This window comes from Bos taurus, chromosome 15 (genome assembly GCF_002263795.3).
Source record: "Bos taurus isolate L1 Dominette 01449 registration number 42190680 breed Hereford chromosome 15, ARS-UCD2.0, whole genome shotgun sequence".
Classification (NCBI taxonomy): Eukaryota; Metazoa; Chordata; class Mammalia; order Artiodactyla; family Bovidae; genus Bos; species Bos taurus.
In genome coordinates this window covers 60972947-60992321 of record NC_037342.1, presented here as the reverse complement: position 1 = coordinate 60992321, position 19375 = coordinate 60972947, and the positions used below count along the sequence as shown (strand labels likewise).

Here is a 19375-nt window from a genome sequence, read left to right as displayed (position 1 = left end):
TCTTACTGTTGAGTTTGAGAGTTATTTGCATATTCCAGATGTAAGTTTTTTGTCAGGTATGTGATTCACAAATATGTTCTCCCCATCTATTATTTGATTTTTAATTTTCATTACAGTCTTTTGCAAAACAAAAATTTTAATTCTGATGACACCTAGTTTATCATTTTTTTTCCCTTTTGTGGATTATGCTCTTGGTGTCATCTGAGAAACCTTTGCCTGTCCCTACATCTAAAAGACTGTCTCCTCTGTTCTGATGGGTCAGACTCCAGGAGAAAAGATCCTATGTGTGGTCTTTTAGGCCCAACCATAGACAATTACAGGGTTGTGTGTGACTGGCAGCCAACATGGGGAGGAAATTGGTGTCCCCACAGCAGCTGGCACACAGCCAGTGCACTCTAGTTTTCTTGAGGGAGTTGCTGTCAAGGCCCCCATTGGTTAGCCATGCTCATATGCATTTCTGCATTCCTAGCCCAGGCATCTCCAGTCAAGGCCTCTTTAATGGGCAGCTTGGTTGAGACCCTTGCCAGGCACCTCTGCTGAGACCTCTTAATTGAGCTCTTTGGCTGAATCACATTTCTCTACTTTGCCTCAGTACCTTTCCACTCCTAGCCTTTCTCTTCTCTCTCCAGCCCAATGAGTCTGTAAAAAGGCAAGAACCTGTTGTTGTTCAGGGCTCCTGAGCAGTGACATGATTTTCTCAGGCTGAGCAGGATTCACCTGACCCTCATCTTGGGCCATTTCATGGATGAAAATACGGCACTAGGGAACCAGCACCTTTTGATTATGTTGTCACATTAAGTAAATTAAAGTTTGATTTTTACTTTTGGTTTGGTTCATTATTTTATTTGAGCACCTCAAAGTCTGATTTCTTGACATTTTTTTTAAAGATCGCATGATTAGTATTTATATTTAATTGTGTGATTCTTTTGAGTTGTATAGTATAAGGTGGGAATTCTCTCTTTTTTTGTGTGTCTATATATATCCAGTTGCCCCAGTACCATATTTTGTTAAGTCTGTTCTTCCTTCTTTGAATTGCTTTTGCACCTATGTGAAAAATCGGTTGAGCATATTTGTTATTTCTGTGAGTCTGTTTCTGGGTTTTCTATTTTGTTGCGTTGACCTGTGTTCTATTGCTCTGTATATCCTTCTGCCAAGAGTATACTGTCTTGGTTACTTGTAGCTATATAGTCAGCTTTAATATCAGGTAAATTCTTTCACTGTATTCTTTGCCAACAATATTTTAACTATTCTAGTGCCTGTGTTCTTTTATATACTTGTTAGAATAAGCTTGTCTGTCTCCAAAAAAATATTACTGGTGTTTTGATGGGAATTGTATTATACATATAAATCACTTTGGTAGAGAATTGATATCTTTATGTTGAATCTTCCAATTCATGAATATAGTATGTCTCTCCATGTATTTAGGCCTTCTTTGATTTCATGAGCATTTTGTAATTCTCTGCATACAGGTCCTATACATGTTTTGTTAATTCTGTACCTAAAAAGTAATTTCCTTCAGAGTGACTATAAACTATATTGTTTTAAAATTCTGTATTCTGTATGTTCGTTGTTAATGTTTAAAAATGCGGTTGATTTTTTGTGTGTTGATCTTATATCATTCAACCTTGATAATTTTAAAAGATATTTTTGTAGATTCCCTGAGATTTTTTATGTAGGCAATATGTCATCTGTCAAAAGAATATGTTTTATTCCTTCCTTTCCAATCTATATGCTATTTATTTCTTTTTCTGACAGCACTGGCTGAAACTTCCAGTATTATGTTGCATAAAAGTGGTTAAATGTGAACATTCTTGCCTTATTCCTGATTTTAGGGAGAGATACAAATTTTACCAGTAAGTCTAACCTTAGTGTAGGTTTTTATAGATACTCTTTATCAAATTAAGATAATTCCCCTTTATTCCTAAATTGCTGTTTTTGTTTTTACTATGAATGGGTGTTGGATTTTGTCAGGTGATTTTTTTCTTGTATAAGTTAATATGGTCATATGATTTTTCTTTTTTAGTCTATTGATACAGTGAATTACATTGATTTTGAATGTTGAGCCAGCCTTACATAGCAATAAATCTTATTTGGTTGTGGTGTATAAATATTTTTATACTTGTTTGGAATTAATTTACTAATATTTTAAAGACTTTTGCTTCTATGTTGATGAGAATCATTGGTCTGTAGTGTTTTTTTTTTTTTCTTTAAGCTATCTTTGTCTCATTTGGTATACTGGCCTAATAAAGCACGTTTGTAAGTATTCCTTTCTCTTCTGTTTTCTGGAATAGATGATGTAAAATTGATGTTAATTCATTAGATATTGGATAGACTTCTCCAGTGAAACAATCTTGGCCTAGAAATTTGGTTTTGGGGAGCTTTTAAATTATAAATTCAATTTTTTAATGGTTATAGTTATTCATAAGAGATAGTTCATCTTGGTTGAGTTTGGTAGTTTGCTGATATTAAGGAATTGGTTTTTAATGTCAGTTGGATTTGTAGAGACATCCTCAGTTTAATTCTGGATATTAGTTATTTGTATTTTCTCTCTTTATTTTTTTCAGCCTTGCTAGAAGTTTATCAACTTACAGATTTTTTTTTCAAAGAATCAGCTTTTGTTTCATTGATTTTTTTCAACTTTCTTATTTTCAATTTCATTGATTTTTATTTTATGTTATTATATTTCTTATTTTTTTCAGTTTGTTTACTCATCTTTTTCTAGTTTCTTGAGGTGAGAACTTAGATTGTTGATTTGAGGCTTTCTCCATTTTAAATGCAAGCATTTAGTGATAAAAAAAATAGCCTTCTTAGCTTTGGTTGTTCCCCACAAATTTTGATGTGTCATACTTTCATTTTCGTTCAGTCCAATGTACTTTGCATTTTTCTTGAGGTTTCCTCTCTCTTGACTCAGCTCTTATTTAGAAGTTTCCTGTTTAATTTTCATGTGTTGAGAATTTCCTATTGTCCTTTTTTTTTTTTTTTTGTAATTGATTTCTTGCTTGATTCCATTATGGTGAGAAACATTCTCTGAATGATTTCAATTGTTTTAAATTTGCTGAGGTTTGTTTTTTAGCCCAGGATATAGTATGTCTTGGTGAATGTTCCATAGGCATTTGAAAAAAAGGATGTATTCAGCTGATAGTGGTAGAATGTTCTGTATAAGTCATTTAGAATCTCTTAGTTGATTGTGTTATGCAGATCTTTTAAATTCTTGCTGCTATCTTTCTAGTAGTTCTAATACTTGCTGAGGAGAGGGTGTTGAGGTACTCAGTATAATTGTAAATGTGTCATCATGTCACCCCTCTTTGTCTCTAAGTAATTTTCTTTGTTTTAAAGCCTGCTTTATTACATATTAATGTAGCCTTTCCTGCTTAACATTTTTTTTTTCTAATTACTGTTTCCATGGAATACTATTTAACATCCTGTTACTTTCAAACTACCTATTTTGTTGAATTTAAAATTAGTGTCTTATAAAAAGTTGGGTCATTTCTTAACATATTCTTGAAGAAGGGTGTAGGGGTGGTGGAGGGCCCTGGCCACTTTTTGCTGTCAGAGCTTCTGATCACCCCAGTGGTGTTGGGCTTGCCTGATGCCAGAGGGACCCAAGTTTAATCATGGGGAGGAAGGAGCCTCCCTAGGTTGGGGGCTGGTGAACACAGATCTGGGTTGCCTTCTTCTCTTAGGTGGATGTCTTGCTGCTGTGTGGTTCCTCCAGTTGGGATTCCACAGAAGTTTACTTTCTTTTTACCATCTTTCCGAATTCTCTTTTGGTTGCCTTTTATGTTATTTCCAAGGTTCATAGTTATGCTCAGTGGGGAAAAGCAGTGAGAAATGAGTTGATGCCATCTTGTCCAGGCCAAACGTCAATATATTTTGTATGTCATAATTACTAGGTTATAAATTCATTAAATGCAAGATCTGCCTTATACTTCTCAGTGTCTTTCACAGTCCATAGTGCAGTTTCTTGTGTATTATAGCTTTTCAGTAAATATTTGCAACTTTAAGTGGGAATGTTTAAAGTTGTGAACTTTTGGTTATTTCTAGACCCAGTAACTGTGGGTTTAAATGTCCATTTGTAATTGTTTTAATACTGAAAACAGTGATCCTTATTGGTTATTAACTGAATGCTTCTCTGTCATTTTGGCAAAATGTTGTCACCACCACTGGGACATTGCTTATCCTACATAGTTTCTGGATTTCTGTGTGTTGAATCCAGTGACTTCAACCTCAGGATTTTTCAGATTACTTGTAGATCCTGTAAGCAAAGGTCATAATGGTAAACTGTTAATATGGAAAAAGGATATTTAAATATTTTCCATGTTTAGTTTAGCAGGATCTAAACTAAATTTACTTTCTGAAATAGATGAAATATTTATTTTAGAATCAGCTATAGGAAGACAGAGAAAAAGATCTAGAGATTTTGAAAATAAAGCATAAAAACTTGGCTTTTAAAAGCACTGTTTTCAACTCAAAGTTGATTAGCATGTGGGTCATTGAATGCACTTGACTTGATCTCTGCTGGAGTTGAGTGAGATACACTGGTTTGCTTTTCTGACCTTACCTCTCAAATTATAACTTGTCACATATAATTACCTTTCCCATAACAATTTCAGTAGTTCATTTGCCTGTCATGTTTCAGAGAACTCTAAACCTTTCTTAACGTATTTTTTAAGTGGGCCAAAATGCTTCTCCCCCATTCCACCCTGGCAGCTAGTATATACTTGCTTATTATGACCAGTGACTGTATATTACAGTTGCCACATTTCTTTCATAAATACATTTCCTTCAAATGATTTAACTTTTGGATCTGCTGAAGTAATTTTGATGGTGGCTCTGTTCCAAGTGAGTAGGATGAAAAGTCATTTAGATAAAGGAGATTAGGGGTCAGTTTTTTGCTTAACAAGTATGCTAGTTACTGAAAAGACCAGAATGCTCAGATGAATGGATGTGAAAAGAGAAAATGTATAAAATCACTCAGAACTCAAATGGAAGTTAACACGAACCATCTGAAGTGGACATGTGTTTCTTCTTTCTTCTGCAGCTTTCATCATCTGTACAGCCTAGTACAGTGGTAGGAAGTGCGGTACAGCTTGACACTTGATTTTATCAATTTTGTTTTCTAGTACTTATTATTTTCTCTGGTTAAGTATTATTTTACTTGACATTATGTACAAGCTGCTTATAAATCAGAATAAGTCATAAAATAATTTATCTGCTTTCTCCTTTATCCCTTCAACTCTTCCTTTTGATAAGATCTTATAGTCCAAACTTTCTGGCCAGTCATACTTTTAAATGTTCTACCATGCTATCCCACAAACCATCAACATGTCTCAAAGTTCCAGCACTACAGTGTTTAAACTAGATCCAATGAACTGAATCTCATAATTTAAGTAAAACTTCAGTTCTTTGGCAAAATGAACCTTATTAGTATTTGCAGGAATACTGTTTTTGCTCTAATTATGGAGCTAACAAAGATAATCGTCGATATATTTTAGACCAATTTTTAATTCAGAAAATATAGTCATCACATCCACAGTGCCTAGTTTAGTACCCAGTTACATTATAGGATGTTAGGGAATAAAATATTATCATATTTTTGTTGTTTCCATTTCCATTGTTATATTTCCATTGTTGCTAAAACATAGGGGAGAGGAAAGAAGGGAGATAATTTCACCTATAGCATATTCAAATTTGTACTATAATCTTAAAGATGATATAATTATCTCAAATAATTTTCTGTGTCTGTTGACTTAAATGTGGGAAATGAATATCTTTAAGAATGGATATGATAAATTCTGTTTTGTGTCTTTGGAGTGTCTGTTGGTGTATCTTTGGAGATGTCTCATATGTAAATGGAAATACATTTTAAATGTTGTTTTCTCTGGGTGAGTAATGTTCTCTTATGAAATATAATCTATTAGAACAGGAAGTCATTTGGATTACCTAGTTTAATGATCTATATTTAAAATTTTCAAGAGTAATGGAACCATTTTTCAAACAACGGAGAGAAAGAATTTTGCCTCCAGAGCTATTAGAAAATAAATTTCTATCGTTTAAACTGTTAGGGAACTGTTGACTGAAACCCTCCTTCCCTACTTGGCCAGGCATGATAATAACCATGTGCATGAGTTGTCCCACAACAGGAAGTCCTGATAAGGACTATGGTGCTGCCCCTGAAAACGAACCTGGAGAATTCAGGAGAGTTCAAAAGAGGGGGGAAATGACCACCTTCCCAGAATCCTTTGTACTAGAATCTGTCTTGGCTGAGCGATGCATGTACCACCAGGAAGGACCCTGAGTCAGCCTATGGGCCAAATGATTGGCCAGAGACAACCCATGAACTAACCCCATTAACCATAAAACCTGAGGCTGAGTCATATGGCAGAACAGTTCTTGATTCCCTGACCCTGCTGCTTTCCATCTGGACAGCCTTCCCAGTACTGTCCTTTTCTTCGTCAGCAAGTGTATTTCCTCAGACAATTCATTTCCAAATGTTAGACAAGAGCCCACTCTCAGGCCCTGGAAGAGATCACCTTTCCTGCAACAAAATCATCCAGTCTGTGGTAATTTCTTTATGGCAGCCTGGACTAAGGAAGTTCCCCACACTGCTCTGTTTCCTTCTTCCTTTTTCACTCACTGGCCTGTGTGTCTCCTTGAGGCTTCTGCCCATTTGTCTTTGTCCCGACTTTTATTTAAGAGAATAAAAAAGGATATAAAGCATGATCAAGCCTGGATGAGAATGTAACATTTTGCCCAAAGGAAAATTAAATTGGGAACAGCATTCTGCAGGTGCATATTAAGTGAACTGGTGGGGAAAATATAATTTAGGAGATGGTGAAATTGATTTTGAGTGAAGATGTAGTCATCTCACAGTGCCTGTGTCAATCTAGAGATAGCTTTCACTTTAGTTGCTTGCATGTGTCATATACCAGCACTCCCCTCTGTATTTCTTTTGGGATCATCAAGAATAGATTACTCAGGAATGATTTGCAGATGAGTGTGCAAATGGAGAAGAAATGCAAAAAAGCAAAATGGCTGTCTGGGGAGGCCTTGCAAATAGCTGTGAAAAGAAGAGAGGTGAAAAGCAAAGGAGAAAATGAAAGATATAAACATCTGAATGCAGAGTTCCAAAGAATAGCAAGAAGAGATAAGAAAGCCTTCTTCAGAGATCAATGCAAAGAAATAGAGGAAAACAACAGAATGGGAAAGACTAGAAATCTCTTCAAGAAAATTAGAGATATCAAGGGAACATTTCATGCAAAGATGGGCTTGATAAAGGACAGAAATGGTATGGACCTAACAGAAGCAGAAGATATTAAGAACAGGTGGCAAGAATACATAGAAGAACTGTACAAAAAAGATCTTCACGACCCAGATAATCATGATGGTGTGATCACTGACCTAGAGCCAGACATCCTGGAATGTGAAGTCAAGTGGGCCTTAGAAAGCATCATGACGAACAAAGCTAGTGGAGGTGATAGAATTCCTGTTGAGCTATTCCAAATCCTGAAAGATGATGCTGTGAAAGTGCTGCACTCAATATGCCAGCAAATTTGGAAAACTCAGCAGTGGCCGCAGGACTGGAAAAGGTCAGTTTTCATTCCAATGCCAAAGAAAGGCAATGCCAAAGAATGCTCAAACTACCGCACAATTGCACTCATCTCACATGCTAGTAAAGTAATGCTCAAAATTCTCCAAGCCAGGCTTCGGCAATATGTGAGCCGTGAACTTCCTGATGTTCAAGCTGGTTTTAGAAAAGGCAGAGGAACCAGAGATCAAATTGCCAACATCCGGTGGATCATGGAAAAAGCAAGAGAGTTCCAGAAAAACATCTATTTCTGCTTTATTGACTATGCCAAAGCCTTTGACTGTGGGGATCACAATAAACTGGAAAATTCTTCAAGAGATGGGAATACCAGACCACCTGATCTGCCTCTTGAGAAATTTGTATGCAGGTCAGGAAGCAACAGTTAGAACTGGACATGGAACAACAGACTGGTTCCAAATAGGAAAACGAGTTCATCAAGGCTGTATATTGTCACCCTGTTTATTTAACTTCTATGCAGAGTACATCATGAGAAACGCTGGACTGGAAGAAACACAAGCTGGAATCAAGATTGCAGGGAGAAATATCAATAACCTCAGATATGCAGATGACACTACCCTTAGGGCAGAAAGTGAAGAGGAATTAAAAAGCCTCTTGATGAAAGTGAAAGTGGAGAGTGAAAAAGTTGGCTTAAAGCTCAACATTCAGAAAACGAAGCTCATGGCATCTGGTCCCATCACTTCATGGGAAATAGACGGGGAAACAGTGGAAACAGTGTCAGACTATTTTTGGGGGCTCCAAAATCACTGCAGATGGTGACTGCAGCCATGAAATTAAAAGACGCTTACTCCTTGAAAGGAAAGTTATGACCAACCTAGATAGCATATTCAAAAGCAGAGACATTACTTTGCCAACAAAGGTCCGCCTAGTTAAGGCTATGGTTTTTCCTGTGGTCATGTATGGATGTGAGAGTTGGACTGTGAAGAAGGCTGAGCACCGAAGAATTGATGCTTTTGAACTGTGGTGTTGGAGAAGACTCTTGAGAGTCCCTTGGACTGCAAGGAGATCCAACCAGTCCCTTCTGAAGGAGATCAGCCCTGGGATTTCTTTGGAAGTGATGATGCTAAAGCTGAAACTCCAGTACTTTGGCCACCTCATGTGAAGAGTTGACTCATTGGAAAAGACTCTGATGCTGGGAGGGATTGGGGGCAGAAGGAGAAGGGGATGACAGAGGATGAGATGGCTGGATGGCATCACTGACTGGATGGACGTGAGTCTGAATGAACTCCGGGAGTTGGTGATGGACAGGCAGGCCTGATGTGCTGCGATTCATGGGGTCACAAAGAGTCGGACATGACCGAGCGACTGATCTGATCTGATCTGTGCAGTTGGGAGAAGGTTCCTGCGTTGAACTAAAGATAGGGAAAAAATAAAAATCAGGAGCACAATGTTTCTTTTTCATCTTTAATCAGTTGATTTTTCACAGTGTTCATTTCATTTCAGTTCAGTTGCTCAGTCATGTCTGACTCTTTGCCACCCCATGGACTGCAGCACGCCAGGCTTCCTTGCCTATCACCAACTCCTGGAGCTTACTTAAACTCATGTCCATCGAGTCAGTGATGCCATCCAACCATCTCATCCTCTATCATCCCCTTCTCCTGTAGCCTTCAATCTTTCCCAGCATCAGGGTCTTTTCTAGTGAGTCAGCTTTTCACATCAGGTGGCCGAAGTATTGGCGTTTCAGCTTCAGCATCAGTCCTTCTAATGAATATTCAGGACTGATTTCCTTTAGAATTGACTGGTTGGATCCCCTTGCAGTCCAAGGGATTCTCAAGAGTCTTCCCCAACACCACAGTTCAAAAGCATCAATTCTTCTGTGCTCAGCTTTCTTTATAGTCAAACTCTCACATCCATACATGACCACTGGAAAAACCATAGCTTTGACTACATGGACCTTTGTTGGCAAAGTAATGTCTCTGCTTTTTAATATGCTGTCTAGGTTGTTCATAGCTTTCCGTCCAAGGAACAAGCATCTTTTAATTTCATGACTGCACCCAGCCCATAAAAGCTAACCATGCCACATTTCAAGGCTGCACTCGCCCTCTGCGATGGCCCACACTCTGTCTATGGAGTGTGTTTCTCTCTGAATAAATCCACATTTTACCTATCACTTTGTCTCTCACTGAATTCTTTCTGCAATGAGACATCAAGAACCTGAGCTTCATTAGGTCCTGAAACCAGGTCTGTGATCTTAGTTGAAAGTCCTTTGGGTTTTGGCTGGGTTCAAATCCTCGTCACATGGGTTCGAGTCCCAACCTGAGGTAAACAGTTTCATAATCATCTTTTTTGTCCTATTTTTTTCACTACTACTCTGCATTCAAGTCCAGAGGGCTCAGTAACCTGTGGGTGCAAATCCCAGATGGAGGGGGAGTTAAGAATCCTGCCTCCCCTCCTCTAAGAATGGGAAAATAGTATCAACTCCCATTGATGTTTTCATTAGCTGGAACTGGAGATTTGGGGTTATTGTTTTAATAATGGAGATTTTATAACTTGAGAATGATCAGTGAGGCTCTGTAGCCTGATAAAAATTTTCATGCAGAGGATGAGGCAGGACAGCTACTTCTGAGCAAATTCAAAAGGACAGGGAGGAACAAAATACAGGTGCTTGTATCGTGCAGGGAGGGAGGAGGAAGGAGGGTTCAGGATGGGGAACATGTGTATACCTGTGGTGGATTCATGTTGATATATGGCAAAACCAATACAATATTGTAAAGTTAAAAAATAAAATTAAAAAAATACAGTTGCTTGTAGGAATATACTCCTTGAATCCTGCTTGTTTGGTATATGTGTACTGATGACAGTAGCATATAATATTCTTCTTTCCTGTTTTTTTTTTTTTTAACTTTTAATTCAATTCAGTTCGAACCAGGGATCGAACACACATACCCTGAAGTGAAAGCTGAGTCTTAACCATTGGACCACCAGGGAAGTCCAATAGCATATAATATTCGTACCCTGGAGCCAATGTACAAAAAATAGACTGAATTCAGATCAATATGTCTCTCTTCAAAAGGATGAATCATATATATATATATATATATACACATACACACACACACCCACACCCACACATATATATATATTTCTTTTGGCAAACACAGATCAACAGCTTAGAGCTTTTCAATGTCATTAAAATTGTTGGGTCTGACTTTAGATAAATATTTATTTGAGATGTAGCAGTCAATGTGCCTTCCATGTTCAACTTCCCCTTCCAGATTCAATTGCTTTTTCACTACTCCCTTATTCAAGAAAACAGCATTAGGCTGTTCTTTGCTGATAAGAGGCCACTGAGGGAACAGAGGTTATAATTTAAAGCATCTTATTAGACCTTGTAGCCCTAATTTCAACCTGTCAAAATATTGTAGAGAATATAGCTATAAGGCACACTCAGTACCAGATTGGAATGCACATAGCTGATTACCAGTACCTGCAATTTTACATCAGTCCTTGCCAACATGACATAATATGACAGATTATCATAGGAGAGTTGGGCTAAGAGATCGGGATCCAGGGTTCTTATCCTGCCTGCATATACAGTCTTTGTGATCTAAGTTGGGTCACTTGACATCCTTGGCCTTCAATTTTTCATCTCAAAAATCCAAAGAATGAGCTTTCTTGGACTTTCCAGCGTCCCCATCCACTCTGTGATTCTCCCTTTGGTTTCCCCCCACCCCCACTGTATCAGAAAAAGAGTTCAAAAAGTGACCCAAAATTTAAACGAGGAAATACTTTTAGAAATGTAACAACATTAATATTTCCAAAGGTCAGTACAAGTAAATATTGTAGAAGCACTAGGGATTTTTTTGTAAGATTTATTTTATTACCATCATAAACATACAGACATTTTAGTCATCTGCTTACATGTGAAAAAAATCCAAACCTATGACTCTGGTGGCTAGCATCTTTATTTAAAAAAATAGGATTTAAATAAATTAGTTAATATGAGTATGAAACAAGTACATAACTGAGAGGTAACATCTCGAAATCAACTCATGAAATAGTCTCAATATTTATCCTCTTGAAAGAAACAGATCTGGGAGAACATGGATAGACAAAAAAGAGTACTGACACAGAGAGAACTTTAGAAAACAGCAGTGAGTTTTTTTTTGTTATGGCTAATCTTTCTAAAAGAGCATTTTCTTTACATAAATGTATTTGAAGATAAGATAAATGCACTTATTAAGTTGTCAAAATTGCTTTTAAACCTGCTCTCAAATCCACCTCTTTCCAAAGGAGTAGATCCTACATTCAAGGGCAGGGTGATATAGTTCTCTGTACTTTCCAAAGGGAGTTTTGCAGGACCCTGACAGCATTTGTTCCATTTATTTAAATGATGGAATAGATGTGGCTAGTTTCCACAAGTCCATATTAACATTTCTTGCTTTTGCCCTTAACTAAAGGACTCGGCAGTAATAGCTTGGAAATCCTGAGCTTGGTAACTGCCGCCTGCCTGAATGATTCAGAGAGTTTTATCCTGTCTCCATCCTCCATGTGCCAGAGGAGGAGAGGCGAAACAGAACTGAAGCTGATGCCCCGCTTCTGTGGAGCGCAGCCTCATCAGATAGCCTCTAACATCCTCTCTCAGTGTTCTCCGATCCCTAACTTTCTGATCTTACTTTCTTTAAGGAAGCCATTATTGAGTTTCTTACTAAATTCTATGTGGAGTGTTAGGCTTTGAGGCTATAATCATGAAGAAGAGGTTCGCCCTGCTCTTGAGGGCTCTTGAGTCTGGTAGGAGAATGCTGCATTTAGGACTTTCACCTACTTTTAGCTGATTTCCTTCCCGGGGGACCGTATCCCTAGCTTTTAGAGGAAGGGATTGCCTGAGAGGATTTCTAAGATTATTAAACGGGAAAGCACCCTCGTGTCTGTAAGTTAAGTGAGAGTGAATAAGACTTATGGAACCAGATGTAGAATACAGGTCTGAGTGGTGACAGGCCCCAGCCCTCTCCATTCCTGGAGCTCCCCTTCTCAGGAGAGCAGAGATCAGTAGGGTCTCCCGTGGTGGTCTGCAGCCTACGCACATGTACACACAGACATCTTGGATGTTTTGGTCCTTTAGGATAAGGGTAGGCAGCTCAAAGCATCCGCTGCTCTTTATTCTTTGATTTCCCTGAAGGAGCAGTAGCTGGGCCCCAGGCCTCTCACGGTGCAGTCAGTGCTGTCGCTGTCGCACTTGCTGCAGTGACATTCAGTGGCTACTGGGTACGTGTACAGGGAGTCTGCATGGTGAGCACAGCCAGGCACTTTCACCGTCTCGTAGACCAGCTCCTTGAAGGTACACGTTTTCTGGATATTGGGCCTTGCTGGGTCCCTGTACACCAAGTCCTGAGTGGTTTAGGAGACAGAGAGAGAGACAGATGAGTTACAGTAGTCTGGAAGTTTCTGTTTAGCTTAATCAAAGTGAGACAGGGATTGAATACTGCTCGCTCTAATGTTTACACTTTAAAATTCTTTTATGAAATTCCTAATCAAGGAAACATATCTCATAAATGACCCGCTATACCATGTTTCCTGATTATTCTACAGATGTTTCAGAAAATATAAGTTCTTTTATTACTCCTTGTGTCTTTGTCAAAATGTTAATTATTTTTTCAACTATCAAGAAATTTGAATTTCAATAGAGGAAAATGATTACAAGAGAAATTGACAAATTTTAATTTGACTTTTTTACTTAGTTGAAAGCTGTATTAATGACAACTTGAACCACGAATCAGTGAAGTTTAATTCCTCAGAAATTTTTTCCAAATGCATTGTCCCTGAGTGTTTATAAAGAGTCAAAAAGTATATAATGTGGAATGATAATGCTTAGATTAGCCTGACTATGAAAGCTTATATAAGATTTTAACTATTTCGCTGTCTTGTAGACATCTCTCCACCTTGAAGCCTATATATTTTGCACAAGTCACAGTTTCTAAGGCTACATGGTTTGTACATAAGAACTTTAATCCTTGTAGAATAGGTTTTTTTGTAGCACTTTCTAGTAAAAAAAAAAAAAATATATATATATATATATATATATATATATATATATATATATATATATTTGCACTGAGGGAAAAGTTGTTACTTCTGTTTAAGTTATTTCAATATCATGCCACTAAGTCTATATCCCAAGAAGATGTGATAAGTGGATTTTGGTCAAACTCATTTACCACCCCATAAAGTATATTTCATTAAAAGGTTGGTATTTTCAATTTCAGCTTATTGAATGAAATTCTGCATAGATAGCCAGGTGTTATAGGGGAAAAAAGAGAAAGTAGAAACTGCCCCTGGGATTAATTCAAAGAAGCTGTGTGAATACAAACTGTTTTTTGCCTCCATGCCTTGATTTTCTCAACAGTATAAAGAACTGTGTGGGTTTACAGATTCATTTTGGTTATAACAGTCTACAAGGATTGATTGTGTTCTCAGGCTGCTTGTTGGTATTTGCATTCAGCAGGCCAATAAGACAATTTTTATAATGTGGCTGTGCTTTTATATGGCTTGCAAACATATTTTGGTACTGTCTCTGTTGTAAAGGCCTCAATTACAGAAATTGGCTTTTGGGGACTATTGTAGCTGTTCTATTATTAAATGTATGCATGTTTATGTTTTTAATCTCTCTATATGTAAAATCTATCATAGAACTATTTTTTGAAATAATTAAAAATTTTTAAAATAGAGTAGCATATTACTAAATTGATCAGATCAAACCTGACTCTTCTTTACATTTACTGTAATCAAATCTGAGCCCAAACATTTAGTTTATATCATGGTAAAAAAGCCAGTCATAAAACAGTATTGGCTAAAGGTCTCATGGCTATTCGTTGGGAAACTTAAAATATTGACAAGTGGGAATCAATGAAGCCTGCCTTGTCCAGACCCTCAGCACCCTCACTTCCAGCAAAGCAAAGTGCCTACCCGGGTGTAGCAGTAGCCTGCACACCACGTGGTGTTGATGCTTATGCAGAAGCCACATTCCTCTTTCTCCACCGTGATGGTGATGTTGGTCAGCTCGCAGCTTCTGCAGCAGATTGCTCTCCAGCAACAGAAAAGGAAACAGAACTGGACAGACTTCATCCTGGGCTGAGAAACAAACAATTAAGGCTTGTGAGAAACTGAGAAACCAAAGAATTATAATCGTTTATATATTCTGACCAAACCAAAAATAATTTTTCTATCCATCGTCTCTTATCATATTTTGCTCCAGCAATGTTTTTTCCTTCCTTTTCCTTTGCTTTACTTGTTTCTTGAACAAGCATTTCTAATTATGCTCCTCAATTTTTTGTTGTTGTTGTTAAAGTAGAAACATATTACAGATCAAAACTCCAATATAATGATTTAAGCAGAGCAGTGTTTGGTTTAGAACATTACTGCTGTCTATTTTAGAGTGATTACTCTGAAGCAAGCAATCATGATCATTGTATTTGTCCCTTTATTACCATTTAAAAGACTAAAAAGAAACTTCTGTATTACAAAATTAGTTCATCATTTTTAGCATCTCATAAATATCATTTGCTTTTGCCCCCCTTTGTTTAAAATGAGACTATTTCAGAGGCCAGATGAATTGATCTATATAAAGTCAATTGCTTGCTAACATTGATTACAGTGTATTTAAGAAGCCAGGTTGACAAGCACAGATTCCCTATACAATAGAATTTAAAAAGCTCTAAATTTGTTCTCTAGATCCTTAAAAATCTGCGAATTGAAGTAACTCACCACTTGATAACTGTAGATGCTGAGACTTTTCCGTAGACAGCTGCCTTGTCTGGGGAAAGCTGTAGCTGAGTCTAGTCTCAGTTCACCTTTTATACAAAATTGTGTGAAACTAAACTAAACCTTGTGGATTTGTTGGGTATTAGTAAGAGCAATGTTAGCTTGAAGCTTGCTGTAAGTGAATCAGTGTTTGGATAGACAGGGAGATCAAGCCTTACTAAAGTAGTCTAAACGCAGTAGATCGGGACAAATAATGTTACCAGAGATGATTTTGTACAGATTAAATTTGATATAGTAGAACACCCACTCCTTTACCTTGTCAAATTAAATTTGACTTTGGGTTTTTCTTTTGTACCTTTAACTTGGGGAATTCAGAATTCTTTTCAAGTATTGCCTTGGCTCTGTTGAGGTGTATCAAAAAGATATGGTTAATAAATTACTCTGAAGGTAGTTTGAAAACTAGCAGGGAAAAAACAAATAGAAAGTCTTTCATGATCTGACTCCTGTCTAAAATATAGACTGTATTCCTCTTTACATCCAGATCCTCTAATTTCAAATGTTATTCTTTGATGCTTTGCTTGTAATTCTTTAAATGTTCTGCTGATTCATTTCTCTAGCTCTTTGCATATGCAATGTTCATCTTGCCTGAAATGTCCTTGCTTACCCCCTACATCTCCTAAAGTACTGCCACCCCAGGCAAATCCTCAACCTTCAACATTCATTTGATAGCATTTAGAATGGGAAGAAGAGGAGAGCTTTAATTATCAACTTCTTTTTAATCCTTTATCTTTGTTTCTCCCAGTAGACTAAGAGCTGCATGGAGACTGGGACTGAGTTGTTTAACAAATATTTACTATTTAAGCAGTGTGGCTCTAGCAAAGGAACAATGGTGAAAATATTAGGATATGATGTCAGAGATGTAACAGAAGCCAAGTCATGTAAGACATTTTAGGCCAATATAAACTTTGATTTTTACTGTTGATTGGGGACCAACTGCAGGGTTTTGAGTAGAGGAGTGACATCATCTGATTTAGGTCTGAAGGGATCTCTTTGACTGCTGTGTTGCTAATGTAGGGGTGAAAAGGTAGAAACAGGAAGTCCCATTAGATGCTATTGCATCAACCTGGGTAAGAAATGATATTTATTCAGACTAGTGTGGGAGCAATGAACAAGACATAATTTGACTGTGGATATATTGTGAAAGTAGAGCAAACAGAATTTTTTGATGGATGAATGTTGAGTGTGAGAGGAAGAGCCAAGGATGACTTTAAGGATTATGGCCTGAGAAACTTGAAGGATAAATATGCCATCAGCTGAAATGGGATGGCTAGAGATACAGTAAGTTTTTTGGAAAGATAAGGAATTTAGTGTGGACATGTTGAACTTGAGGTATCTTTAAGACATCCATGTAGAATGCTGAAACTGGGTTTGGGGAGAAATACACTGTCTGAGGTAAAAATCTGGGAGTCATTGACATAAGCCTTGAAAAGATTACCGAGGGATTGGGTGTATGTAAATAGAGAAGTTAAAAGGACCAAGGGTAGAGCCTGGTGTATTCCAGCACTAAGAGGTCAAGGATAAGATGAAGTTTTGTTCTTCTTTTATCCAAAGGAAACAGAAGGGTCATTGAGGAAAGAAAGGAATGAAGAGAATGTGGTGTCCCAGAAGTCAAGTAAAGTGTGTGTATCAGGAGGAGTGGGTGACAACTGTACCCGACACTGCTCACAGGTTAAGTTAGGGGAAATGGCACAATAATGTGGCAGTTGTAAAGATCACTAATACCCCTGGCTAGAGAAGTTCCTTTGGAGTTAGGGGAGCAAAATCCTGACTGGTGTGTGTTTTAGTGATTGGCAAGAGATGAATAAAAATGAGATGAATGTCACGTGTGCTGTTGCTTCAGTCCGTGTCCGACTCTTTGTGACTCCGTGGACTGTGGCCCGCCAGGCTCTTCTGTCCATGGGATTCTCCAGGCAAGAATACTGGGGTGGGTTGCCATGCCCTCCTCCAGCGGATCTTCTCAACCCAGGGATTGAACCCACATCTCTTTACATCTCCTGTACTGGTAGGCAGGTTATTTACCATTAGTGCCACTGGGAAGCCCAAAGAAAGGTAAATATAGACAGTTTTTTTTCCCAGGAATTTTGATTCAAAGATGAGGAGAAAAGCAGGTGATAAACTGGAAGTTGGGTAAAGATAATTTTCTTTTCATTTTTGTGTTTTAAGATAGGAGAAATAACTGCTTGTTTGTATGGTGGTGCAAATGATTGAGTAGAGAGTGAAAAATAATGGTGTTGGAGGAAGAGATGGATTTCAGACACAGCTGGGGGGACTGGCTTTAGGCAGGAGGATGCAGAGCTCATATCCTGTATCAGGCAGAGTTGTGAGTGTAGATGCTGCTGGGTGGGGAGGTGTGGAGGGGACAGATGATGGTGATGGGGAGATGTGGTGACAGTCTCTGTACAAGCTCTCCTGTGATGAACTTCATCTTCTCAATAAAGTAGGAAGTAAGGTTAGCATTTGAGAATAAGGATGGTGGATGAATTTGCTGAGGATTGAGAGATGAAAAGAGGTCTCCCAGACCTCTCTCCTAACGTCAAGCCTCTTAGAGCCTAGTTTATCTGACTAGTGTATTTCCTAATTAGATGTTATTGTTTTCACAAAGGTTGTTGGAAATATTTTATTGATGAAAATTTAGAGGTCTTTCTTATTCACCTTTGTATTCCCAATAGGAAAAGAGTTTCTAATCCACAGTAGGCACAGATTCACTTTTGTTGAACAAATTGAAACACAAATCACTCACAGTTTCCCTTAACGCTCTGCTGGTCCATAACCTGTTTGCTAGCTGATGCATTTCTTGTTCTTGCTCTGTTCTGCTCTCGGAAGCCTCTGGGGAGGGAGACCGGAGTATAGAAGGAGAAGGAAGAAAGAGCATCTGTCTCCCTTTTCTTTCTTTGGCCACTCTGCATGGCTTGTGGGATCTTAGTTCCCTGATGAGGGATCAAACCTGGGCCCTTTACATTTTTCTTTTCTGGTTAGTAGCTGCATTTTCTCCGAGTCCAGGTCACACAGGAAGCTTTTCTCTTAGTTTTCCCAGCTTTTGTGGGGCAAACCCTCCATGGTTTGAGCTTCTGCTAAGTGGTCTCATGTTTTGGCTCTGAAACCCACCTGTGTTCTTCTAATCCTGAAGATGAGTGGGGCTTCTGGTGATTGCTGACCTTTGAGTCCTGTCCTTTCTCCTGTCTGGTTTCTCTGTAATTCTAACACTTGGACAATGCATTCCCTGGATTAAATTCCCTCTGTTTTACGTATCAGGTTTCAGTTTTCCTGGTTGGAAACTGAGTGATATCACCCATCTTTATTTCTAGCCCTATTATTACTGGGTTTTAGTATACTAATATTAACTCAATATTTAACAAAATATTGACTAAGGAGACTATGTCAGATTCTTACTTTCTCGACTTGAGACACCTCCGCATTTCCCAAAATCACATGTATTTTTTTCTCTCTTACTTGAAAGAAAAATAAGAGCCTGAGATACATTTCTCATCTTTTCATCTAAGCTATTCAATATTCGATACTCCTCCCAGTGCTTTGTTTTGTTCCTTAGTTCCCAGTACGTATCTCAATGTTAACACTCATCACATTGTATTTTAAATGAACAGCAGACTTCTCTCATGAATTCTGGTGAACCAGTGTCCACGACTGTGTGAGCATCCTTAGAATTTCTACCTCTGTATATACTCAATGACTATATCCTTTTTTCCCTTATACAGATTTTTTTTTTCAAACCATTCCTTTATGGTTGTGTTTAAAAACAGGAAATTAAGTACCTTCCTCATGTCCTTTTCTAAAAAATGTTTTATTTACTTTGGGTCTTAGTTGTGACATGCAGACTCTGTAGTTGTGGCACACAGGCTTAGTTGGCCTGTGGCATGTGGGATCTTAGTTCCCTGACCAGGAATTGAACCCACATTCCCTGTATTTCAAGGCAGATTCATAACTACTGGACCACCAGGGAAGTACCTTTGTGCTCATATCTCGACTTGCTCTTTCTATGGTCTAGTATTCTTT

At 37.9% G+C, this 19375-nt stretch overlaps 1 protein-coding gene across 1 annotated transcript; it reads right to left on the bottom strand.

Annotated features, from left to right (window-relative positions):
- Positions 1-11411: 11411 nt before the first annotated feature.
- On the bottom strand, positions 11412-15370 carry FSHB (follicle stimulating hormone subunit beta). Its single transcript, NM_174060.1, is given in 3 exon segments — positions 11412-12934; positions 14510-14674; positions 15308-15370. Coding segments are annotated over 2 exon segments (390 nt in total). The 5' UTR covers positions 14669-14674; positions 15308-15370; the 3' UTR covers positions 11412-12703.
- Positions 15371-19375: the final 4005 nt, after the last annotated feature.